This window comes from Crinia signifera, chromosome 12, assembly GCF_055691185.1.
Source record: "Crinia signifera chromosome 12, ASM5569118v1, whole genome shotgun sequence".
Classification (NCBI taxonomy): domain Eukaryota; kingdom Metazoa; phylum Chordata; class Amphibia; order Anura; family Myobatrachidae; genus Crinia; species Crinia signifera.
The window spans coordinates 10,139,162-10,166,542 of record NC_139228.1 but is presented as its reverse complement, the minus strand read 5'-3'; the positions used below and the strand labels follow the sequence as shown (position 1 = coordinate 10,166,542).

The window sequence follows — 27,381 nt, the reverse complement described above, 5'->3', positions numbered from 1 at the left end:
ATAACACCAGCCTTCATACCTGGCAGTTGAGTGCACGTGAGGTCTAGCTGCATGGCAGTGGCGTTCTGTTACTTCTGTAGGAACCTGCGTATATTGAGGAACGGGGGTGAGGTTTGTAAGATTTAATGTTTGGCTCAAAACTATTACTTGCATTTATCTAGATCTGTACTAGGGAGGAGAAGCTCCAAAACATTTTTGTTAAGCAATGAACGGATTCCTTGTACCCCACATTTCCCAGGTCCCCCAGCAGGTGCACAGGTGTACTCGTCACTCACTGACACATTTCCCAGGTCCCCCAGCAGGTGCACAGGTGTACTCGTCACTCACTGACACATTTCCCAGGTCCCCCAGCAGGTGCACAGGTGTACTCGTCACTCACTGACACATTTCCCAGGTCCCCCAGCAGGTGCACAGGTGTACTCGTCACTCACTGACACATTTCCCAGGTCCCCCAGCAGGTGCACAGGTGTAGTCGTCACTCACTGACACATTTCCCAGGTCCCCCAGCAGGTGCACAGGTGTACTCGTTACTCACTGACACATTTCCCAGGTCCCCCAGCAGGAGCACAGGTGTACTCGTTACTCACTGACACATTTCCCAGGTCCCCCAGCAGGTGCACAGGTGTACTCGTTACTCACTGACACATTTCCCAAGTCCCCCAGCAGGTGCACAGGAGCACTTATTGGTACTTGTGTATTATCACGGCGCCCACGATATTAAGTCGTACGACATATAATCGCATACACCCGATGCACAGTGATGCGATGCGATTTTAAATTGTATAAGCCCCCTAATGGGGGCTAACAATGTTAAATGCACCCCCCACTATGAACACCATAGTGGGGGTAGCGTCCTCCGACCTTTTCATACCCCCACTATCCACGCTGACGTGGATAGTGGGGGTATGAAAAGGTCGGAGGACGCGTACCACCGCCCCTCGCAGGCTCGCTGCACTCGCCACGCTTCGGGTTGGCATTGATAGTGGGGGTGGCATGGGGGTGCTTTTAACATAATAAGCACCCATCACGTTTAATTATGTTATAGGGGGCACTTTTAACATTGAAAAACCCATTAGGGTGCTTATACAATTTTAAATTGTATATGCGATACAATGGCATACAATGCGATGGTATACAATTTTTTAAATTGTAGAACATTGCCTGCCATCGCATCGCATACCATCGCTTGCCATGTTCTCTACCCAATTAAATGTGTTAGCGCCCAGAATTCTAATCTTCCTTGTTCACAACAGGACAAACTAAGAGCCACAGGACCATAACTGACAATTATCGATTGCTGCCTCCGACTATTGAACAGTTTCATCACAGATATGAGGGAGTGCACTGATACTAGAACAGTGTTGTGCGTTACAGATGTAACGTAGTATGGGTGTGTTGCTGACAGTGGCTGCATTGCTCACTATGCTGGACATCCTCAGACTGGCATCTAGCACATGGCTGGTGAAGTTCCAATGGTGGTGTCTGAAGATGAAAAAGGCGTGATTGCAGCATCTGTAGGCACTGACAGCGGACATCTCGGTCCTTTATTCGGACACATGGATGTACACTAGGGAAAGGCTTTGTAGTGACATTATCATGAACTGCAGCAGGCGCAAAGCCCACAACTGCATCCAACTCCTAATCCGGCGCTAGTGGGGACCCCGCCCCCTCAACAGACCACACCCCCTCCAAAGAACCCTCTTCTCCTCCTCCACTCTGCTTCCATCCCAATGCGCTCCATGTCAGCAAAAACATGAAGTGTAGAACTCTCCGGCCCCGGTGATGCATTAATGGCTAAGTCTTTCTACGCCTCGGGAATTTTACTGCTCAGACCGGAGTTTTTCACCTCAGCTAAAACCCATGTTTTTGCTGGATGCCAACCTTTTTGGGCAGTGTCTCTGTAGCTATGGTGCCTTGGCAGCTATTACACACAGCAGTGCGGACGGCAGCAACATGACAAGCACCCGGGATTGCTGCTATGTCCGACAGGGCCTTCATTCTCACCAGCCAGCCATATCTCCCTGCATCCCGCCTGGTGACCTGCTCCAGGAGCACAGTCCAATCTGAAATGCTGGTTCTGAACTAGCTGCGTAGGATGAGGCCCACTCTGCAGATCACCATGAGGCCTGATCACGGACACATAGGAGGGTAGAGTAGGGAGGGAAACAAATGTCTGAGGGTCCAGGCTTGCAAAAAGGCAACCCCATCCCAAATATCTCCCCTTCTTCAGTCTCTACAAATGTTCCCAATGTGGCTCTATCATGTCTCTCCAGTACAGGGGCCCTGATCTGTCCTGGCTACCAGGGTATGATACGGTTGTGCCCTGTCTCTCCAGTACTGGGGCCCTAATCTGTCCTGGCTACCAGGGTATGATCCTGACGTGCCATGTCTCTCCAGTACTGGGGCCCTAATCTGTCCTGGCTACCAGGGTATGATCCTGTTGTGCCATGTCTCTCCAGTACAGGGGCCCTAATCTGTCCTGGCTACCAGGGTATGATACGGTTGTGCCATGTCTCTCCAGTACAGGGGCCCTAATCTGTCCTGGCTACCAGGGTATGATACGGTTGTGCCATGTCTCTCCAGTATTGGGGCCCTAATCTGCTGTTGTGCCATGTCTCTCCAGTACAGGGGCCCTAATCTGCCCTGGATACCAGGGTATGATCCTGTTGTGCCATGTCTCTCCAGTACAGGGGCCCTAATCTGCCCTGGATACCAGGGTATGATCCTGTTGTGCCATGTCTCTCCAGTACAGGGGCCCTAATCTGTCCTGGCTACCAGGGTATGATCCTGACGTGCCATGTCTCTCCAGTACAGGGGCCCTAATCTGTCCTGGCTACCAGGGTATGATCCTGTTGTGCCATGTCTCTCCAGTACAGGGGCCCTAATCTGTCCTGGCTACCAGGGTAGGATCCTGTTGTAATGTAAGTGGAGGGTGGATCCGCACAGACTATGGTTCATATCAAGTAATTATGTTAGACTAATTTGAAAGACCAATATTTGAAACTATTGACGAAAAATCTCCTAGTCATCAATTGGTGGTGCGCCCAAACATTCAGAGAATACAACTGAATAGAAGGGGATTGACTTGCAAAGACGCAGGTCACAAAAAAGCAAAATGTGCTTTTTGGGCGCACTCTTTGTATATGATTATGTAATGTAGTATTGATTCATTAAAACGTAACTTTTATTAAGACTTTACCTAAAAGAAGGATGACTATCTAACTCTTCTTTGAAAAGAAAAATAAAAAATGGCGCTGGACTGACGAAGCCTACCGGCGAAACATGTTTCCGCGTCCTCCGCAGGCTTAACTCCCTCCGTTTGTCCTGAACTCCGGCTGCCAGGCTTAGAGTGACATGCCAGTAGCGTATAACAGACGCTACACCTCTTGATGTGAACTGAACAGCCGGCTACCTCGGACCCCCTCCCGACACGGCTATCCAGCCTGCCGGGTCAGGTACCACGCAACTGATCTCTGATTACAGAGTCAGTAGACATTCTGAGGCAGGAATCGTTTATATGCTTGTGGTTAGATAATATCCTGGTGGTATATGCACACCATATCCATGTGTACACAGCACCTCTTTCGCTCTGTAGATAATTAGTTTTTTTTGTGTGAATTTGCCCCAAACAGCTGATGTCAAACAGCGATATTTGATAGGAGACTACAGGTTGTAGCCTGAATACAGCGATGCTAACTGTTTGATGTGACAGCCCAGTGGTGGATATCTGTATATGGCACAGGTGGCTGTATGGTTATAGCACCATTTCTGTGCAAATTGACATATACAGAGTATTTGACTTCTGGTGCTGCTTTATTTCTTAAAGTGGCAATATTGATCCAATCATCTCATGATGTGTATGCGCTGCAAGTAACCAACCTTGTATGTAAATCTACCCTAACAGCTGCAATCAAGTAGCAGTAGTTGGTAGGGGATCACAGGCTGTAGCCTGACACAGTGGAGCTATCTGTGTACCATTTCTGTGCAAATTGACATATACAGAGTATTTGACTTCTGGTGCTGCTTTATTTCTTAAAGTGTCAATATTGATCCAATCATCTCATGATGTGTATGCGCTGCAAGTAACCAACCTTGTATGTAAATCTACCCTAACAGCTGCAATCAAATAGCAGTAGTTGGTAGGGGATCACAGGCTGTAGCCTGACACAGTGGAGCTATCTGTGTACCATTTCTGTGCAAATTGACATATACGGAGTATTTGACTTCTGGTGCTGCTTTATTTCTTAAAGTGGCAATATTGATCCAATCATCTCGTGATGTGTATGCGCTGTAAGTAACCAACCTTGTATGTTAAATCTACCCTAACAGCTGCAATCAAATAGCAGTAGTTGGTAGGGGATCACAGGCTGTAGCCTGACACAGTGGAGCTATCTGTGTAGTGTGATAGCCCAGCAGTGAATAGATGTATATGATACAGGTGGCTATAAGGCTATAGCACTAATCAGTACAACGTATGTATGCAGAGCGTTTTATTACAGGTGCTGTTTGATCTCCAAAAGGTGGTGACATCGATCTAATCATCTTTTTATGTGCACAGAGGAGTTATAAGGCAGCTTCAAATAAGGAATACGTATTATTGTGGTAAAAGACTGTTATGACAAACGATTAAGTTTACTAAAAAATCTATGTGCACACTGGGAATATACCCAAAAAAATTACCCATGTATGTATGTGCACTGTTTGAGAGTATCTAATAATTCCCGGGATCAGCAGGTGACCAGCAACAGGCTCTCTCATTGGGGATTCGATGTATTAATACAGATCCTCAAAAGCAGAAGCCTTGGTACACAAGCAACCCGACTATACTCCAGTAAACTGTGATCTCTTCAACACTCTCTCATCTGGCCAGGTTATATGAATAGTTCCCCTGCACTGCTAGACGCATCAGGGATGACATATATCTGACCCGACAGCAGAAGTGTTCTATTTTTTCCCCACAGCAGTCAACCTGACATCGTATAACGGTGACTACAACACACAGTGTACCTGTATACCCCTAAATACTTCTATATAACAATAGAATATATATAGGGGGCCAGACAAGTAATCAGAGGCCAAGTCCCTGGTGAACACCTGGTATGGTACACGCATGGTTGGTCATGACATGATGCCAAGGAGAAACCTACTGCAGGGGAATATTTCCATCTGTGTGTGAGATTCCTTTAATGAATGCGAGCCAAGACTCCCACATGGCTATTTTGATTGTCCGTTGCACAGCGAATAATTAAACTAATGGTTCAAATACTTAGACCTATTAGACCATCAATACATAACCACAAGCGTTGAACACAAGGAGCAACCTGACAGTGACCACAATAGGACATATATTCCACTATTAGTCACAATAAAATTGTCAGCACTTGCCCTGAAAAATAATCAGAGGGAGTGAGTAATCACGGTTACACAACGCCTCAATAAATAGGCAGCGTTACAAAAGGAATGCCTATGACCAGTAACGTTAACTGCATGCCTGACCAATTTATGCTCTGACTCATTCATAGCAGAGCAAAAACTGGCATTTGCGGACATTTTAATCTTTTTCTCTTTCAAGTGAGAATTTTTCTTTTCAAAGAAGAGTTAGATAGTCATCCTTCTTTTAGGATCCTGTTGTGCCATGTCTCTCCAGTACATGGGCCCTAATCTGTCCTGGTTACCAGGGTAGGATCCTGTTGTGCCATGTCTCTCCAGTACAGGGGCCCTAATCTGTCCTGGCTACCAGGGTATGATACAGTTGTGCCATGTCTCTCCAGTACAGGGGCCCTAATCTGTCCTGGCTACCAGGGTATGATACGGTTGTGCCATGTCTCTCCAGTACAGGGGCCCTAATCTGTCCTGGCTACCAGGGTATGATACGGTCGTGCCATGTGTCTCCAGTACAGGGGCCCTAATCTGTCCTGGCTACAAGGGTATGATCCTGACATGCCATGTCTCTCCAGTACTGGGGCCCTAATCTGTCCTGACTACCAGGGTATGATCCGGTTGTGCCATGTCTCTCCAGTACTGGGGCCATAATCTGTCCTGGCTACCAGGGTATGATCCGGTTGTGCCATGTCTCTCCAGTACTGGGGCCCTAATCTGCCCTGGCTACCAGGGTATGATCCTGTTGTGCCATGTCTCTCCAGTACAGGGGCCCTAATCGGTCCTGGCTACCAGGGTATGATCCTGTTGTGCCATGTCTCTCCAGTACAGGGGCCCTAATCTGTCCTGGCTACCAGGGTATGATACAGTTGTGCCATGTCTCTCCAGTACAGGGGCCCTAATCTGTCCTGGTTACCAGGGTATGATCCGGTTGTGCCATGTCTCTCCAGTACTGGGGCCCTAATCTGCCCTGGCTACCAGGGTATGATCCTGTTGTGCCATGTCTCTCCAGTACAGGGGCCCTAATCGGTCCTGGCTACCAGGGTATGATCCTGTTGTGCCATGTCTCTCCAGTACAGGGGCCCTAATCTGTCCTGGCTACCAGGGTATGATACAGTTGTGCCATGTCTCTCCAGTACAGGGGCCCTAATCTGTCCTGGCTACCAGGGTATGATACGGTCGTGCCATGTGTCTCCAGTACAGGGGCCCTAATCTGTCCTGGCTACCAGGGTATGATCCTGACTTGCCATGTCTCTCCAGTACTGGGGCCCTAATCTGTCCTGACTACCAGGGTATGATACGGTTGTGCCATGTCTCTCCAGTACTGGGGCCCTAATCTGTCCTGGTTACCAGGGTATGATCCTGACGTGCCATGTCTCTCCAGTACAGGGGCCCTAATCTGCCCTGGCTACCAGGGTATGATCCTGTTGTGCCATGTCTCTCCAGTACTGGGGCCCTAATCTGTCCTGGCTACCAGGGTATGATCCGGTCGTGCCATGTCTCTCCAGTACAGGGGCCCTAATCCATACCTCCCAACTTTTGCAGCTCAGCAGTCGGGACGAAATTTTCGGAGGGCGTGGCCTAATTTGGGGGCATGGCCTATACTCGCGGGTCTCCCATGAGGCCACGCCCCCATTTTGCCGCTATGCACTGTGAGCCTCTAGCCATGGCCCCAGCCCCCTGGCTGCGGGAATAGACGCTGTGCGCATAGCGTTTATTCCCCGCTGCTTAGCAGCTGACAGGGGGGACTCCCAACAGCCCCCCACACCGTGGGACACTGCCGCCCGCGGGTGGGACAGCGGGACAGGCCCTGACAATCGGGACTGTTGGGAGGTATGCCTAATCTGTCCTGGCTACCAGGGTATGATCCTGACGTGCCATGTCTCTCCAGTACAGGGTCCCTAATCTGTCCTGACTACCAGGGTATGATCCTGATGTGCCATGTCTCTCCAGTACAGGGGCCCCAAGTGATATCTCCCCAGCTGCTGTCTCTGTAATGTATACAGACGGCTAGAGATAAGAGCATCCACCCTACATTTAAAATCTGTGTTTCCCCCGTTGTATAAACTTTCCTTGACCTGGCGCACCACGCCCCCCTAAAGCATATACAGGATAAGATGAGAATTGGCAAAGTACTACACTGACCTCAGTCAGACCTATTTATTCTTGTTTCACTTTTTCTTTTGCAGGGAATGTTTATCCCCCGTTGCCGGCCCCTGGGAGCTTTATAAACCAAGGACGAGCACCAGCGCTGGGAGTCTGTCTGGTGGAGACACACAGCGACCTATAACACGCCAAGTCCTCGGGATCTCCGTGCTCTGGGGTAATGGTGCCCATAGACGGTCCGTTCCCGGACCGTCCCTTTAGTACTATGCGATGCGCGCTCCCGCGCATCGTATAGTACGGTACAAAAAGTATGTGCTGCACATACTTTTTGTACTAGCTATGCATCGCATCGGATCGCATTGCATGCACTAGGCATGCGATCCGATGCGTGCTAATAAAGTCCCAAACGGATCCGTTAAACGGACCGTGTATGGGCCCCTTAAGTCTGTAACTCTTCATCTCACCCCTGAGTCACACTTGGTACACGGTAACTTTACTTTTAGGGTAATACCTTTTTATTTTCTCTATCTTGACCGCCCACTAGCACTCTAAAAATGAGCAAACCCCTACACTATAGCCAAGTAGCCACAGAAATCTTGCATCCCCTTTACTTGTAGCACTGTCCTACAGGTAACCCCTATAGTGTGTGGGGGGTGAGATGTCCTCGCCAGTCTCGCTGCCATGTCATTAAGCCTCCAACGGCCTATTTTATACCTGTTATGTACTAAGATGGGAGTTTTGTTACCGATGGGATGTTGCTATGGGCAACCAATCGAATACCATCTATTATCTTCTAGAACAGGGGTGGGCCATAAGTATTCCTCCAGCTGCTGAGGAACTACACATCCCAGCATGCCTTGCACCAGTTCAAGCATGGCCAAATAACAAAACTAAGGCAGCGACTATTAGGGGGCTGAACGCGGGAGCGCGCACCCGGCGATTTATTGCTGCAGCACAAACAAATCACTGGCAATATGGTCGCTCAGCAACCATATTGCCAGCGATATTGCACAGTGTGTACACAGCTTAACATGCTAAGTATGGAATGTTAATGTTTATGGAACACTACAGAGATGTGTATCTTATATTGCAGGTCTAGAACACAGCGGCCTGGGTGTTGGCAGAACGCCAGTGTTGTGTCCTGAGAACAAGGCGAGTAAAGGTGCCCATACACGTTACAATTATTGTATACAATATTGTATACAATATCGCATCTCATCGCATCTCAGTTTTGCGATGAGATCAGATGAGATGAGATCTAGTACAAAAAGTATGTGCTGCACATACTTTTTGTACTAGATCTCATCTCATCGCAAAACTGAGATCGGATGAGATGCGATATTGTATACAATAATTGTAACGTGTATGGGCACCTTAACAGGATTACACACTTGTGTAGCAGACAGACAGGGGTGCGACCCTCCCGTGTGTATACCACTGTGGTTTCTAGATGTCTGTTACTTATATTGCTGTATACGAACTGAAATATTGCCTAGTAAATACATAGATAGGGGACTTCCTTATCCTATGGGACCAACTCAGACCTGATTGCAAGGCAAATTAGTTCTCAAAATGGGCAAAACCATGATGCGCTGCAGGTGGGGCAGATGGAACAGGTGCAGAGAGTTAGTATTGGGTGAGTTATTTTGCTTCTGTGCAGGGTAAATACCGGCTGCTTTATATTTACACTGCAATTAAGATTTCAAATTGAACACAACCCCCCCCCCCCAAATATAAACCTCTCTGCACATTACATCTGCCCCCTGCAGTGCAGCATGGTTTTGCCCATTTTGAGAACAAATTTGTCCTGAGCTGAAGTCTGAATTAGGCCCTATGTACAGTCAGGCACGCAGCGACCATACACTCTTGTTGTTTCTTTATGAGTAAAAGCTGCATACACAATGGCCAATATATCAATACACCATCGGTCAGCTTAGTGGGTGGGTGCACTGAAATGTGCCCGCCCAGTTATGAGGTCAGTCCTGACGGATCGGGCAGTGTGTATGGAGAACACTCTGCCCAATCCGTCTGTAGACGGATCTATAAGTGTGTACCCAGCTTGTAATTGTATGTACCTGCAGTAATTACTGATTTATGCTACCTGAGAACCATTAGGGCTGTTGTGGGTCTGTGCATTGGCAAGCCGCACCACCCGCCATCGGTTGTATTGGCAGCTGAATGACCCCCATGCTAGATGCAGAAGCTCACTCGGAAATGACAGATGTGTCCGCACTTACCCGTACGCTATACGGCACAAGACGCTCTGTGTGATGGAGATCCTCCAATGTGTGGCGTCCTGGCCTTGGTCGATGCAGGGCTGCTCGCTGTACCAGAGAAACCGGGCAGTGACGGGGATGGCGTAGAGTAGGGAGGGAAACAAATGTCTGAGGGTCCAGGCTTGCAAAAAGGCAACCCCATCCCAAATATCTCCCCTCCTTCAGTCTCTACAAATGTTCCCAATGTGGCCCTATCATGTCTCTCCAGTACTGGGGCCCTAATCTGTCCTGGCTACCAGGGTATGATCCGGTTGTGCCATGTCTCTCCAGTACTGGGGCCCTAATCTGTCCTGGCTACCAGGGTATGATCCTGTTGTGCCATGTCTCTCCAGTACAGGGGCCCTAATCTGTCCTGGCTACCAGGGTATGATCCGATTGTGCCATGTCTCTCCAGTACAGGGGCCCTAATCTTCCCTGGCTACCAGGGTATGATCCGGTTGTGCCATGTCTCTCCAGTACAGGGGCCCTAATCTTCCCTGGCTACCAGGGTATGATCCGGTTGTGCCATGTCTCTCCAGTACAGGGGCCCTAATCTGTCCTGGCTACCAGGGTATGATCCTGACGTGCCATGTCTCTCCAGTACAGGGGCCCTAATCTGTCCTGGCTACCAGGGTATGATCCTGACGTGCCATGTCTCTCCAGTACAGGGGCCCTAATCTGCCCTGGCTACCAGGTTATGATACGGTCATGACAGTTAGAGATCGGAGCACCCCCCCTCCCTCCCCCCTGAAGCATTTACAGTAACAGTAAGATGAGAATGCAGAATTGGCAAAGTACTATTACTACACTGACCTCAGTCAGACCTATTTATTCTTGTTTCACTTTTTCTTTTGCAGGGAATGTTTATCCCCCGTTGCCGGCCCCTGGGAGCTTTATAAACCAAGGACGAGCACCAGCGCTGGGAGTCTGTCTGGCGGAGACACACAGCGACCTATAACACGCCAAGTCCTCGGGATCTCTGCGCTCTGGGGTAAGTCTGTAACTCCTCATCTCACCCCTGAGTCACACTTGGTACACGGTAACTTTAATTTTAGGGAAATCCCTTTTTATTTTCTCTATCTTGACCGCCCACTAGCACCCCAAAAATGAGCAAACCCCTACACTATAGCCAAGTAGCCACAGAAATCTTGCATCCCCTTTACTTGTAGCACTGTCCTACAGGTAACCCCTATAGTGTGTGGGGGGTGAGATGTCCTCGCCAGTCTCGCTGCCATGTCATTACTATTTTATACCTACAGTATTATGTACTAAGATGGGATGTTGCTATGGGCAACCAATCAAATACTATCTATTATCTTGTAGAACAGGGGTGGGCCATAAATGGTCCTCCAGCTGCTGAGGAACTACACATCCCAGCATGCCTTGCACCAGTTTCAGCATGGCCAAACAACAAAACTCAGGCAAGGCATGCTGGGACATGTAGTTCATCAAAAACTGGGGGGGGCGCATTGTTCACCCCTGTTCTAGAACATGCAAAATAAGAAGTAGAATCTGAATGGTTGCTATGGGGATACGTGTAGCAAGCACCACACGTTTCAGGGGGGAGGCTACGTGTAGCAAGCACCACGCGTTTCAGGGGGGAGGCTACGTGTAGCAAGCACCACGCGTTTCAGGGGGGAGGCTACGTGCAGCAAGCACCACGTGTTTCAGGGGGAGGCTACGTGCAGCAAGCACCACACGTTTCAGGGGGAGGCTGAGTGTAGCAAGGACCACGCTTTTCAGGGGGAGGCTGAGTGTAGCAAGGACCACACGTTTCAGGGGGAGGCTGAGTGTAGCAAGGACCACGCGTTTCAGGGGGAGGCTACGTGCAGCAAGCACCACACGTTTCAGGGGGAGGCTACGTGCAGCAAGGACTTACATCCTGAGTATGGAATGTTAATGTTTATGGAACACTACAGAGATGTGTATCTTGTACTGCAGCTCTATAACACAGCAGCCTGGGTGTTGGCGGAACGTGAGTGTTGTATCCAGATAACAAGGCAAGTAACACGATTAAACACTGGGTGTGGATCACCAGCAAGTAGTTAGACATGCAGGAAGGTCGACATGGGGTTTTTCTCCCTTTTTTCTGGACCCGAATGTCGACATAGTCGACATGGACACAGGTTAAACTGAACCACGTCTGCTCGCAATGCTTTGGGCTTGGTGCCTCGCTGCGCTCGGCACACTATTTTTTTCTCCCACCACGCCCTAGTGGATGGTAGGGCATGAAATACAGACTGTCAGCACATGTCAGCTCAAAAAAACAGTGAAAAACCCCATGTCGACCTTTTAACTGTCAACCTACCCATGTCAACCGTATGACCCTGTCAACCTAATCCAAGTAGACTGTGACCGGACGCCTGCCCTTACGCTCTGGCTACACCCTTCAGGTCCACAGATAGCGGTTCCTGGACTTACGTGACCTGGCCAATAGGTGGGGATATCGCTGCCACCACCAGGCTCCTACTTAGGTGACACCTGGAATCACCGTTACCTCCTCAGGCCCAAATGCTGGCACCTGAGTACTACCTGCTGGAGTGGATATGTCGACCCGCTGCTGACAACCTTCCCCCCCCGACTGGCGTCAGTTGGTTCCCCACTGGTCACGGACCAGACCTCTGCGTTGGTAGCTAGCAGAGCAGAACTCTGAGACGCTGGATACTGGTACCCAGAACAGCCGGAGAACGGAATTATTGCAGTAATTCTGTTGGTCGCAAGATGGAAGTAGTCGTCTTGGGCAATAGATGGTTTATTTGCTCAAAATAGAAGCTCTTAAAAGAGCCCTCTCCTAGATCCCTAGGAGGCACAGCATACAGATGTTACAGCATTCAAGTCAGGGGAGTGCTGACCTGGCCGGGCGTCGATGTTCATATATATCAGCAGTGCTGCGGGAGTCGGGAGGGGACGTGGTGCCGGCCGTTCTCTGATTGGCTGAGAGCTCTCTCAGCCAATCAGAGAACGGCCGGTCATTTGACAGGTATTTTAAAAATCTAATAGCCGCCACTGCACGTCCCGTCCCCGCTGCTGCTATTTGTTATCACATGCCCGGCCAGGTCAGCCAGCAGCACTCGCCGCACCCGGCACCACGTCCCCTCCCGACTCCCGCAGCGCTGCTGATATATATGAACATCACCGCCCGGCCAGGTCAGCACTCCCCGGCGCTCAGGGACCTGCTGCCCGCCCCACTGCTCCCCCGGTGTCTGCATGCATATGCCTGTCAGGTGGGCAGGCATATGCATACAGGGAGGTCGGACGTGATCGTATGTACTGACCGTCCGACCTCCCTGATCCGGTCCGATGCGCACGGGACCGCGCATTGGATCTGATCAGATATCACACAACTGCGATTTTGGGCCGATTTCACCCAATTATCGGCACAAAGTGCTGAAATCGGATGAAATCGTCCCAAAATCGGATAGTGTATGGGGGCCTTTACACTTGTTAAACAGATAATAAAATTGTGAATTTATACCTCTATCAGAATCTTACATTTATTATAAAGGGAAGGTACACGTGACAGCGGGGTCCCACTTTGTAGGGATAGTCATATCCCGTTTTAACTACGTTTGTGTTTGTACGTGTAAATTTTGTGTGTTTTTATTTCGCTCTTTTAAGAAATATGAATTAAAAGTTAATTTTTATCAAATTTTTCTCTTTGGTGCGCCACAGAGAGACATTCTATTCTCTGTCCACCCTCTTTCTATGATCCGGTTGTGCCATGTCTCTCCAGTACAGGGGCCCTAATCTGTCCTGGTTACCAGGGTATGATCCTAACGTGCCATGTCTCTCCAGTACTGGGGCCCTAATCTGCCCTGGCTACCAGGGTATGATACGGTCGTGCCATGTCTCTCCAGTACAGGGGCCCTAATCTGTCCTGGTTACCAGGGTATGATCCTAACGTGCCATGTCTCTCCAGTACTGGGGCCCTAATCTGCCCTGGCTACCAGGGTATGATACGGTCGTGCCATGTCTCTCCAGTACTGGGGCCCTAATCTGTCCTGGCTACCAGGGTATGATCCGGTTGTGCCATGTCTCTCCAGTACTGGGGCCCTAATCTGTCCTGGCTACCAGGGTATGATCCTGTTGTGCCATGTCTCTCCAGTACAGGGGCCCTAATCTGTCCTGGCTACCAGGGTATGATCCGATTGTGCCATGTCTCTCCAGTACAGGGGCCCTAATCTGTCCTGGCTACCAGGGTATGATCCGATTGTGCCATGTCTCTCCAGTACAGGGGCCCTAATCTTCCCTGGCTACCAGGGTATGATCCGGTTGTGCCATGTCTCTCCAGTACAGGGGCCCTAATCTGTCCTGGCTACCAGGGTATGATCCTGACGTGCCATGTCTCTCCAGTACAGGGGCCCTAATCTGCCCTGGCTACCAGGTTATGATACGGTCATGACAGTTAGAGATCGGAGCACCCCCCCTCCCTCCCCCCTGAAGCATTTACAGTAACAGTAAGATGAGAATGCAGAATTGGCAAAGTACTATTACTACACTGACCTCAGTCAGACCTATTTATTCTTGTTTCACTTTTTCTTTTGCAGGGAATGTTTATCCCCCGTTGCCGGCCCCTGGGAGCTTTATAAACCAAGGACGAGCACCAGCGCTGGGAGTCTGTCTGGCGGAGACACACAGCGACCTATAACACACCAAATCCTCGGGATCTCTGCGCTCTGGGGTAAGTCTGTAACTCCTCATCTCACCCCTGAGTCACACTTGGTACACGGTAACTTTAATTTTAGGGAAATCCCTTTTTATTTTCTCTATCTTGACCGCCCACTAGCACCCCAAAAATGAGCAAACCCCTACACTATAGCCAAGTAGCCACAGAAATCTTGCATCCCCTTTACTTGTAGCACTGTCCTACAGGTAACCCCTATAGTGTGTGGGGGGTGAGATGTCCTCGCCAGTCTCGCTGCCATGTCATTACTATTTTATACCTACAGTATTATGTACTAAGATGGGATGTTGCTATGGGCAACCAATCAAATACTATCTATTATCTTGTAGAACAGGGGTGGGCCATAAATGGTCCTCCAGCTGCTGAGGAACTACACATCCCAGCATGCCTTGCACCAGTTTCAGCATGGCCAAACAACAAAACTCAGGCAAGGCATGCTGGGACATGTAGTTCATCAAAAACTGGGGGGGCGCATTGTTCACCCCTGTTCTAGAACATGCAAAATAAGAAGTAGAATCTGAATGGTTGCTATGGGGATACGTGTAGCAAGCACCACACGTTTCAGGGGGGAGGCTACGTGTAGCAAGCAGCACGCGTTTCAGGGGGGAGGCTACGTGTAGCAAGCACCACGCGTTTCAGGGGGGAGGCTACGTGCAGCAAGCACCACGCGTTTCAGGGGGAGGCTACGTGCAGCAAGCACCACGCGTTTCAGGGGGAGGCTACGTGCAGCAAGCACCACACGTTTCAGGGGGAGGCTACGTGCAGCAAGCACCATGCGTTTCAGGGGGAGGCTACGTGCAGCAAGCACCACACGTTTCAGGGGGAGGCTACGTGTATCAAGCAGCAAGCGTTTCAGGGGGAGGCTGAGTGTAGCAAGCACCACACGTTTCAGGGGGAGGCTGAGTGTAGCAAGCACCACACGTTTCAGGGGGGAGGCTACGTGTATCAAGCACCACGCGTTTCAGGGGGAGGCTACGTGTATCAAGCACCACGCGTTTCAGGGGGGAGGCTACGTGTAGCAATCACCACGTGTTTCAGGGGGGAGGCTACGTGTAGCAAGCACCACGCTTTTCAGGGGGAGGCTGAGTGTAGCAAGGACCACGCGTTTCAGGGGGAGGCTGAGTGTAGCAAGGACCACACGTTTCAGGGGGAGGCTACGTGCAGCAAGGACTTACATCCTGAGTATGGAATGTTAATGTTTATGGAACACTACAGAGATGTGTATCTTGTACTGCAGCTCTATAACACAGCAGCCTGGGTGTTGGCGGAACGTGAGTGTTGTATCCAGATAACAAGGCAAGTAACACGATTAAACACTGGGTGTGGATCACCAGCAAGTAGTTAGACATGCAGGAAGGTCGACATGGGGTTTTTCTCCCTTTTTTCTGGACCCGAATGTCGACATAGTCGACATGGACACAGGTTAAACTGAACCACGTCTGCTCGCAATGCTTTGGGCTTGGTGCCTCGCTGCGCTCGGCACACTATTTTTTTCTCCCACCACGCCCTAGTGGATGGTAGGGCATGAAATACAGACTGTCAGCACATGTCAGCTCAAAAAAACAGTGAAAAACCCCATGTCGACCTTTTAACTGTCAACCTACCCATGTCAACCGTATGACCCTGTCAACCTAATCCAAGTAGACTGTGACCGGACGCCTGCCCTTACGCTCTGGCTACACCCTTCGGGTCCACAGATAGCGGTTCCTGGACTTACGTGACCTGGCCAATAGGTGGGGATATCGCTGCCACCACCAGGCTCCTACTTAGGTGACACCTGGAATCACCGTTACCTCCTCAGGCCCAAATGCTGGCACCTGAGTACTACCTGCTGGAGTGGATATGTCGACCCGCTGCTGACAACCTTCCCCCCCCGACTGGTGTCAGTTGGTTCCCCACTGGTCACGGACCAGACCTCTGCGTTGGTAGCTAGCAGAGCAGAACTCTGAGACGCTGGATACTGGTACCCAGAACAGCCGGAGAACGGAATTATTGCAGTAATTCTGTTGGTCGCAAGATGGAAGTAGTCGTCTTGGGCAATAGATGGTTTATTTGCTCAAAATAGAAGCTCTTAAAAGAGCCCTCTCCTAGATCCCTAGGAGGCACAGCATACAGATGTTACAGCATTCAAGTCAGGGGAGTGCTGACCTGGCCGGGCGGTAATGTTCATATATATCAGCAGTGCTGCGGGAGTCGGGAGGGGACGTGGTGCCAGCCGTTCTCTGATTGGCTGAGAGAGCTCTCAGCCAATCAGAGAACGGCCGGTCATTTGACAGGTATTTTAAAAATCTAATAGCCGCCACTGCGCGTCCCGTCCCCGCTGCTGCTATTTGTTATCACATGCCCGGCCAGGTCAGCCAGCAGCACTCGCCGCACCCGGCACCACGTCCCCTCCCGACTCCCGCAGCGCTGCTGATATATATGAACATCACCGCCCGGCCAGGTCAGCACTCCCCGGCGCTCAGGGACCTGCTGCCCGCCCCACTGCTCCCCCGGTGTCTGCATGCATATGCCTGTCAGGTGGGCAGGCATATGCATACAGGGAGGTCGGACGTGATCGTATGTACTGACCGTCCGACCTCCCTGATCCGGTCCGATGCGCACGGGACCGCGCATCGAATCTGATCAGATATCACACAACTGCGATTTTGGGCCGATTTCACCCAATTATCGGCACAAAGTGCTGAAATCGGATGAAATCGTCCCAAAATCGGATAGTGTATGGGGGCCTTTACACTTGTAAAACAGATAATAAAATTGTGAATTTATGCCCCTATCAGAATCTTACATTTATTATAAACGGAAGGTACACGTGACAGCGGGGTCCCACTTTGTAGGGATAGTCATATCCCGTTTTAACTACATGTTTGTGTTTGTACGTGTAAATTTTGTGTGTTTTTATTTCGCTCTTTTAAGAAATATGAATTAAAAGTTAATTTTTATCAAATTTTTCTCTTTGGTGCGCCACAGAGAGACATTCTATTCTCTGTCCACCCTCTTTCTATGATCCGGTTGTGCCATGTCTCTCCAGTACAGGGGCCCTAATCTGTCCTGGTTACCAGGGTATGATCCTAACGTGCCATGTCTCTCCAGTACTGGGGCCCTAATCTGCCCTGGCTACCAGGGTATGATACGGTCGTGCCATGTCTCTCCAGTACAGGGGCCCTAATCTGTCCTGGTTACCAGGGTATGATCCTAACGTGCCATGTCTCTCCAGTACTGGGGCCCTAATCTGCCCTGGCTACCAGGGTATGATACGGTCGTGCCATGTCTCTCCAGTACAGGGGCCCTAATCTGCCCTGGCTACCAGGGTATGATACGGTTGTGCCATGTCTCTCCAGTACATGGGCCCTAATCTGTCCTGGCTACCAGGGTATGATCCTTTTGTGCCATGCCTCTCCAGTACAGGGGCCCTAATCTGCCCTGGCTACCAGGGTATGATCCGGTTGTGCCATGTCTCTCCAGAACAGGGGCCCTAATCTGTCCTGGTTACTAGGGTATGATCATGTTGTGCCATGTCTCTCCAGTACTGGGGCCCTAATCTGTCCTGGTTACTAGGGTATGATCCGGTTGTGCCATGTCTCTCCAGTACAGGGGCCCTAATCTGTCCTGGTTACCAGGGTATGATCCTGTTGTGCCATGTCTCTCCAGTACTGGGGCCCTAATCTGTCCTGGTTACCAGGGTATGATCCTGTTGTGCCATGTTTCTCCAGTACAGGGGCCCTAATCTGTCCTGGCTACCAGGGTATGATCCTGTTGTGCCATGTCTCTCCAGTACAGGGGCCCTAATCTGTCCTGGCTACCAGGGTATGATACGGTCATGACAGTTAGAGATCGGAGCACCCCCCCTCCCTCCCCCCTGAAGCATTTACAGTAACAGTAAGATGAGAATGCAGAATTGGCAAAGTACTATTACTACACTGACCTCAGTCAGACCTATTTATTCTTGTTTCACTTTCTTTTGCAGGGAATGTTTATCCCCCGTTGCCGGCCCCTGGGAGCTTTATAAACCAAGGACGAGCACCAGCGCTGGGAGTCTGTCTGGTGGAGACACACAGCGACCTATAACACACCAAATCCTCGGGATCTCTGCGCTCTGGGGTAAGTCTGTAACTCCTCATCTCACCCCTGAGTCACACTTGGTACACGGTAACTTTACTTTTAGGGAAATCCCTTTTTATTTTCTCTATCTTGACCGCCAAAATCGGATAGTGTATGGGGGGCTTTACACTTGTAAAACAGATAATAAAATTGTGAATTTATGCCCCTATCAGAATCTTACATTTATTATAAACGGAAGGTACACGTGACAGCGGGGTCCCACTTTGTAGGGATAGTCATATCCCGTTTTAACTACATGTTTGTGTTTGTACGTGTAAATTTTGTGTGTTTTTATTTCGTTCTTAAGAAATATGAATTAAAAGTTAAATTTATCAAATTTTTCTCTTTGGTGCGCCACACAGACATTCTATTCTCTGTCCACCCTCTTTCTATGATCCGGTTGTGCCATGTCTCTCCAGTACAGGGGCCCTAATCTGTCCTGACTACCAGGGTATGATCCTAACGTGCCATGTCTCTCCAGTACTGGGGCCCTAATCTGCCCTGGCTACCAGGGTATGATACGGTCGTGCCATGTCTCTCCAGTACAGGGGCCCTAATCTGCCCTGGCTACCAGGGTATGATCCGGTTGTGCCATGTCTCTCCAGTACAGGGGCCCTAATCTGCCCTGGCTACCAGGGTATGATCCTTTTGTGCCATGCCTCTCCAGTACAGGGGCCCTAATCTGTCCTGACTACCAGGGTATGATCCTGACCTGCCATGTCTCTCCAGTACGGGGGCCCTAATCTGTCCTGGCTACCAGGGTATGATCCTGACGTGCCATGTCTCTCCAGTACAGGGGCCCTAATCTGTCCTGGCTACCAGGGTATGATCCTGACGTGCCATGTCTCTCCAGTACAGTGGCCCTAATCTGCCCTGGTTACCAGGGTATGATACAGTTGTGCCATGTCTCTCCAGTACAGGGGCCCTAATCTGTCCTGGCTACCAGGGTATGATCCTGTTGTGCCATGTCTCTCTAGTACTGGGGCCCTAATCTGTCCTGGCTACCAGGGTATGATACAGTTGTGCCATGTCTCTCCAGTACAGGGGCCCTAATCTGCCCTGGCTACCAGGGTATGATCCTGTTGTGCCATGTCTCTCCAGTACAGGGGCCCTAATCTGTCCTGGCTACCAGGGTATGATCCGGTTGTGCCATGTCTCTCCAGTACAGGGGCCCTAATCTGTCCTGGCTACCAGGGTATGATACGGTTGTGCCATGTCTCTCCAGTACAGGGGCCCTAATCTGTCCTGGCTACCAGGGTATGATACAGTTGTGCCATGTCTCTCCAGTACAGGGGCCCTAATCTGTCCTGGCTACCAGGGTATGATACGGTTGTGCCATGTCTCTCCAGTACAGGGGCCCTAATCTGTCCTGGCTACCAGGGTATGATACGGTTGTGCCATGTCTCTCCAGTACTGGGGCCCTAATCTTCCCTGGCTACCAGGGTATGATACGGTTGTGCCATGTCTCTCCAATACTGGGGCCCTAATCTGCCCTGGCTACCAGGGTATGATCCGGTTGTGCCATGTCTCTCCAGTACAGGGGCCCTAATCTGTCCTGGCTACCAGGGTATGATCCTGTTGTGCCATGTCTCTCTAGGGCCCCAGTACAGGGGCCCTAATCTGTCCTGGCTACCAGGGTATGATCCTGACGTGCCATGTCTCTCCGGTACAGGGGCCCTAATCTGTCCTGGCTACCATGGTATGATACGGTCATGCCATGTCTCTCCAGTACAGGGGCCCCAGGTGATATCTCCCCAGCTGCTGTCTCTGTAATGTATACAGACAGCTAGAGATAAGAGCATCCACCCTACATTTAAAATCTGTGTTTCCCGTTGTATATTTCCTTGACCTGGCGCACCACGCCCCCCTGAAGCATATACAGGATAAGATAAGAATGGGCAAAGTACTACACTGACCTCAGTCAGACCTATTTATTCTTGTTTCACTTTTTCTTTTGCAGGGAATGTTTATCCCCCGTTGCCGGCCCCTGGGAGCTTTATAAACCAAGGACGAGCACCAGCGCTGGGAGTCTGTCTGGTGGAGACACACAGCGACCTATAACACGCCAAGTCCTCGGGATCTCTGCGCTCTGGGGTAAGTCTGTAACTCTTCATCTCACCCCTGAGTCACACTTGGTACATGATAACTTTGTCTCTATCTTGACCGCACACTAGCATCCCAAAATGAGACAACACCTACACCAGGACAGGCCAACCTGTGGCTCTCCAAATGTTGTGAAACAACAAATCCCAGCATGCCTTGCCACAGTTTTAACACTCCCTTATAGCAAAACTGTGGCAAGGTATGATGGGATTTGTAGTTTCACAACATCTGGAGAGCCACAGGTTGGCCAGGCCTGACCTACACTATAGCCAAGTAGCCACAGAAATCTTGCATCCCCTTTACTTGTAGCACTGTCCTACAGGTAACCCCTATAGTGTGTGGGGGGTGAGATGTCCTCGCCAGTCTCGCTGCCATGTCATTAAGCCTCCATCTATTTTATACCTATTATGTACTAAGATGGGAGTTTTATTACTGATGGGATGTTGCTATAGGCAACCAATCGAATACCATCTATTATCTTCTAGAACAGGGGTGGGCCATAAGTGTTCCTCCAGCTGCTGAGGAACTACACATCCCAGCATGCCTTGCACCAGTTCAAGCATGGCCAAATAACAAAACTAAGGCAGCGACTATTAGGGGGCTGAACGCGGGAGCGCGCACCTGGGGATTTATTGCTGCAGCACAAACAAATCACTGGCAATATGGTCACTCAGCAACCATATTGCCAGCGATATTGCACAGTGTGTACACAGCTTAACATGCTAAGTATGGAATGTTAATGTTTATGGAACACTACAGAGATGTGTATCTTATATTGCAGGTCTAGAACACCGCGGCCTGGGTGTTGGCAGAACGCCAGTGTTGTGTCCTGAGAACAAGGCGAGTAACAGGATTACACACTTGTGTAGCAGACAGACAGGGGTGCGACCCTCCCCTGTGTATACCACTGTGGTTTCTAGATGTCTGTTACTTATATTGCTGTATACGAACTGAAATATTGCCTAGTAAATACATAGATAGGGGACTTCCTTATCCTATGGGACCAACTCAGACCTGATCGCAAGGCAAATTAGTTCTCAAAATGGGCAAAATCATGCTGCGCTGCAGGTGGGGCAGATGTAACAGGTGCAGAGTTAGTATTGGGTGAGTTATTTTGCTTCTGTGCAGGGTAAATACCGGCTGCTTTATATTTACACTGCAATTAAGATTTCAAATTGAACACAACCCCCCCCCAAATATAAACCTCTCTGCACATTACATCTGCCCCCTGCAGTGCAGCATGGTTTTGCTCATTTTGAGAACAAATTTGTCCTGAGCTGAAGTCTGAATTAGGCCCATACACTCTTGTTTCTTTATGAGTAAAAGCTGCATACACAATGGCCAATATATCAATACACCATCGGTCAGCTTAGTGGGTGGGTGCACTGAAATGTGCCCGCCCAGTTGTGAGGTCAGTCCCGACGGATCGGGCAGTGTGTATGGAGAACACTCTGCCCAATCCGTCTATAGACAGATCTATAAGTGTGTACCCAGCTTGTAATTGTATGTACCTGCAGTAATTACTGATTTATGCTACCTGAGAACCATTAGGGCTGTTGTGGGTCTGTGCATTGGCAAGCCGCACCACCCGCCATCGGTTGTATTGGCAGCTGAATGACCCCCATGCTAGATGCGGAAGCTCACACGGAAATGACAGATGTGTCCGCACTTACCCATACGCTATACGGCACAAGACGCTCTGTGTGATGGAGATCCTCCAATGTGTGGCGTCCTGGCCTTGGCCGATGCAGGGCTGCTCGCTGTACCAGAGATACTGGGCAGTGACGGGGATGGCGCAGGAATTGGGTTACTGCAGATGAAGTGCAACAGCACCTGGCGTGAGAAAGCCGCTGCACGGTCACACTCTGTATACAGATTCAGACTGTCGCACACGTATGCACAAATGTCACATCAAATTACTCATAGGCTGGAGAAAAAGACATCCCACTGACCTGATTGGTTACATATGCAGTGTCCTAACCAAGGCAGGTTCTAGCATCTATATAGAACGCACTAGATAAAGGATATCTAGCATCTGATTGGTCACTGTGGAGAACACCTCCACCTGGTGCAGACAGGCAGGCTGGGGCAGCAACCAATAGGGCGGATATAGATCACAGAGCGCCCTACCCGCCTGCAGTGTCCGGGGTGACTCGCAGGTTTCTCTCTCTTGTCCTGCAGGAATATACTGAAGTTCCCCATACACACTGCGCGATAGGAACATCGTCACTCATTTTGGCCCTGCTGTGCAATATCGTTCATTATCGCCCAGTGTGTACTCTCTGCCCGACAGACAATGTGCGCTCCCGCATGTACAAACAAGGGAGTGCATTATTACTGAGGGCCCTGCTGCACAATGCAGCGTGCGTATCCCCCTTCCGTCACTCCAGTTTCCCAGGGGCCCCACCTTTCTAGCGGCCTTCAAGCGGGTGCCACAAGAGCTACTTGGAAGGTGAAGAGAGAACGCACCCGACCGCTCCCGATTGTGACTTACGCCCAATCAGAGCAGATAGGCAGCATTGTCTACACGCCTACCACCCTGCAGCCAATCGGCGAGTGGCTGTCAGCATGCTGATTGGTGGATGGCTGGAGCTTCCCAGCAATCACTGTGTGGGAGCAAGTGGTGAAATGGTGCGGGACTACAAGAGGGATAAATTGTACATTATATGGTTTGGAAGGGGCCCTAGAGTATTACATTACCTACAGGGTTAATATGGCCCCGAAGGTCTGTGTTCACTGATGATTCTGTATGGGTTGGGAACGTTGGCTCGACCACAACTAGGTTGACAAGCATTGAGTTGACACCAATAGGTCGACTTGGATCAAGGTCGACATGACATTAGGTTGACACAAGCATTAGGTCGACAGTCAAAGGTCGACATGGGGTTTTTCACAGTTTTTTTACCCGAATGTCAACATGGACACAGTTTCAAGTGCACCGCATCCCCCTCGCATCGCTCGCTTCCTTGCCATGCCACACTCGGCACACTTATTTTATTCTCCCACCCCCGCCCTAGTGGATGGTAGGGCATGAAATACCGCCTGTCGGCACATAAAACAGTGAATAACCCCATGTCGAGCATTTGACTGTCAACTAGCCCATGTCGACCTAATGTCATATCGACCTAGACCCATGTTGACCTAGTTGTGTCGACCTAGTTGTTGTAGACCTAATGACCATATCCCCTCTGTATTTGGAGGAAAGGAAGGGTGGTATGTCCTAATGACTCTGTATTAGGAGGGGGGGTGGGGTCAGAGTATCCTGGCATGTCAGTTATTAGGAAGAGGAACAGGTCAGGTCTCGATGTGTCTTAGGGCCTTATTCTGGTTGCGGCGGCCAAACGTACGTACGTTCCGTATCAGCGTAGGTTTACCGTACGCGGACGTTAAGCGAAAGTCCACCCACAAAACATCCGCATACGGGCGGCCACAAACACCGACAAAGGGGAGTGGCATACACTTGAGCGTACGCCACCGTACACGGACGGATAAGCGCTTATACACCGACAACTGGCGTACAACAGAGCGTACGCCACCGTTTACGGATGGGTCTCGCCTGTTTTCAATGGAAAACTCAGCATATGTCACCGATCGTGAGAGTTAGCGTACGTCCGTGCACGCTGGCATACCCTTCACATATATGTCCCTCATAATCTAGCCTTTCAACTATGATTAAGGCAATTAATGAATTATTCTAATTGTTATTCAATTATTGTTTTATGTATTTTTATCAAAATGAAAAAAAAAATTGTTTGTTTTCGAGTGAAAACGTTGACACATGTCGACTTGTGTAGATTGAGTGTGCTGCTGTGCTTAAGTATATTAAAACACTTAAGGTGGCCATACACACACAGATTTATCTTCCGATCTGGCTGGTTGGAACAAAAACCTGGTAATGGATGAGAGCAAATGACAGTTGACCATTTGCTTGGAAATGCTGGAAAACTGACAAACTGTCACTCATCCATAACCATGTTTTTGTTCCAACCAGCCAGATCTGAAGATAAATCTTACTAGTGTATGGGCACCTTTACTGAATGTGTGTAAATGGTTTCCAAATAACTACCTTAGCATATATAAGCAGGTCTTAAAAAGAATCTTAACTAAAATGAAACCAACCTTTACATGTAGAGAAGTGTAGAAAGATAAGCTTCCAATGTGTTTGAGTGCTGTGTGTGGCTTGCAGGTAGTGAAATAATGGTTTGGACTTAATAGGCTGCAGCATTGCTTATTACATTCAGGTGTATGTGTTTGAGTAGTAATCAGCATTAATTAGCAGACCCAGGCGTCCGGTCTCATGCGGTATCTGTAGGGGTGATCTGGAGGTGGCGTCCGCCCGTTTTGTGTCCGAAATGCACGTTGCTTTGGCCGATCGAGCGGTTGTAGCAGCGTACATTTTTTGTGCACACCCCCGTGTGCGCCCATGTTTACGCCCAGTTTTCCTCCTTATTTCGGCCGCTCCCCTCAACACGCCCCTATGCCGCCCACAATGACCGTACTCTTGCGGACAGGTTTTTTCGCACGGAAACAACCGTCCGTGAGCGTTGTGGAGTCGTCGCGCCTGCGCATTGCGGAAGGTACGCATGCGCAGATCAAAATAAAACCCGGAACGTACGCTTACGGCCCAGCCGCCCGAACCAGAATAAACCCCTTAGTATTATAGCATGTGTCGCTGGTTGCTGTACATAAGCTGTTGCTAGTAGTTACAGTAAAACATATAATCTGATCACTTGTGTTTCCTTGCAGAATAAGAGAAATAACCTTTGGTATATACGGAGGCACACCAAAGCCAGACGTTCCACTCTGCACATGGCGCTGAGGATATCTGGGAAGGACCCTGACTTCTACGAGGAATATGAACGCGTAGATGACGTCTATGATGACTTTGATTCCTACAATGACCCACTAGCAGCTGGAGTTAGAGCAGAGGTTGGCATAGGGAGGGTCCGGGTGCATAAAGATGGGGTTGGACTCCAAAGCAAAGTTGCTAATGTATCAGCCGGTGCAAACTTCGACCTGAGGCGCCTGAAAGCGGAGGCCATGGTCGGGGCAGAAGTATCAAGTATCAAGGTCTCCACTGATGCTGCCGAGGTTGAATGGGGGCCTGTAACGTTTGAGGTACCCCCATGTTCTGCTGAGGTCACCGCTCTCAGAGGGTCAGCTGGTGTCAAAGCGGATTCCAGCGGAGTCAAGGCTATGGCCAAGGCAGAGGTAGTTAGTATGTCGGCCAAAGCCGGACTGGTCAAAGGTAAACTTGGACTAGGATTTGACACTGGGTTCGTACTTGCAGAGAAAGAGGTTAACGTGCAGATTTTGGGTACCGGTGTGCGTGTGGGCGGAGGTAGGGTGAGCGCTTCCGTCTTGAATTCAGAGGTGGAATGTTGTGTATCATAAATGGGCACAGCCGGGCAGTGCCGAAGGATGTATGTGGCCAAAAGTGCCGAATTCTGTAATGAAGCCGCAAGATTACAAGATTTTATAATTATATTTTTTATGCCACAAAACATAGGCATGAGACATAGTAAGTGCCAGGATCTTGTAACCAGCCCATTTGCTTGGTTACATACATCTATAATGAAAATGCAATGTATAATTATAGATATATATATATATATATATATATATATATATATATATATATATTATCATTAAACAGTAAGCCTTCTCATCAGAGCCAAAAACTTGAGGTTTCATTGTGTTATTTGGTGTTGCATGCAAATGTGTCACATCCGATTTGGAGATGAAAGAGGGGGTTCAACAGCTGATTGGCTGCTACTATATCTCCAACTGTCATTATTCAAACACAGCTGTAACAGGAGTGAAGGTGCATCCGCACGGTGTGTACCAAAATCTCACAGCATTAACCCTGCTTGCTATACCGATGTGCGGCCCTGCCAGGTCAGTATCACATAGATAAGGCAAATTTGACTATGTCGCTTATAATGTATTTGGCCATATAGCACATAGTAAAAATCGCAAGAGAAGATAATCAAGATTGTATGGTTTTGGAGAGTTCAAGGGAAATCATACAGCCATAGGAAATACCGGTACTGATAGTATGTAGGGTACATACAGCAATAACATTACTGATGGGATATGTAGGGTATCTATAGCAATACTGGTACTGATAGCTGATGTAGGGTACATAGAGCAATGTATGAAGGTTGTATATAATTATGTGGCTGACGCCATGTACCAACACTGACATCTACACCTATATGGAATGGTATAAACAAGCTGGACATTTCTCCAGTCTGGTGCTGATGGCTGGTGAAGTTGTCACAGTCAGTCAGCCAGCTCATTGTGACATCACACACGTGGTAGAACCAACTGCTGCCTCTGTACCCTCACTTCTCAATACGAGTTGCTTGGTGAAGGAGCTTTGAAGTGATTGCGAGTGAGATATCAAGAACAAGACCGAAAATTGTGAGACAGAGCCTGAAAATGACTCTGATAATGGAGGAGATGACCGCTGCCAATTATAGGCAGATGGTCAGGTACCATACCATGACATTTGGCACAACTCTTACCACCTACATTGGGGATGAAGAGACCATGGCCCCAAGGGTTGTTTACTACAATGGTGATGAAGAGGAGGAAGAGGAGGAGGTGGTCACCACTGAGGAGACACAGCCAGATTCCTGCACTTACAGTGATCATCCACGTGCTAGTGTCCACGCTGGTGGTGACAATGACAAAGAGGATGTCAGAGAGACGGCGACACCTGAGGCTGGTAAATATGCCCAGAAAGAC

At 49.4% G+C, this 27,381-nt stretch overlaps 1 protein-coding gene and 2 long non-coding RNA genes across 4 annotated transcripts in view; 2 read left to right on the top strand and 1 right to left on the bottom strand.

Moving 5' to 3' along the window:
- Positions 1–27,381, bottom strand: part of LOC146049447 (uncharacterized) — a 71,681-nt gene that overhangs the window by 32,852 nt on the left and 11,448 nt on the right. The gene's annotated exons all lie outside the window — the stretch shown is intronic.
- Positions 15–8,638, top strand: LOC146050664 (uncharacterized). Its single transcript, XR_014466343.1, has 3 exons — positions 15–111; positions 7,569–7,702; positions 8,579–8,638. It is a non-coding gene; the product is annotated as an uncharacterized LOC146050664 (long non-coding RNA).
- LOC146049446 (uncharacterized) lies at positions 10,602–26,241 on the top strand. Its single transcript, XM_083165973.1, has 6 exons — positions 10,602–10,731; positions 14,288–14,421; positions 18,392–18,525; positions 20,486–20,619; positions 21,410–21,468; positions 25,375–26,241. The coding sequence occupies exon 6, from the start codon at positions 25,438–25,440 to the stop codon at positions 26,020–26,022; it is 585 nt and encodes a 194-aa protein (XP_083022099.1). The 5' UTR covers positions 10,602–10,731; positions 14,288–14,421; positions 18,392–18,525; positions 20,486–20,619; positions 21,410–21,468; positions 25,375–25,437; the 3' UTR covers positions 26,023–26,241.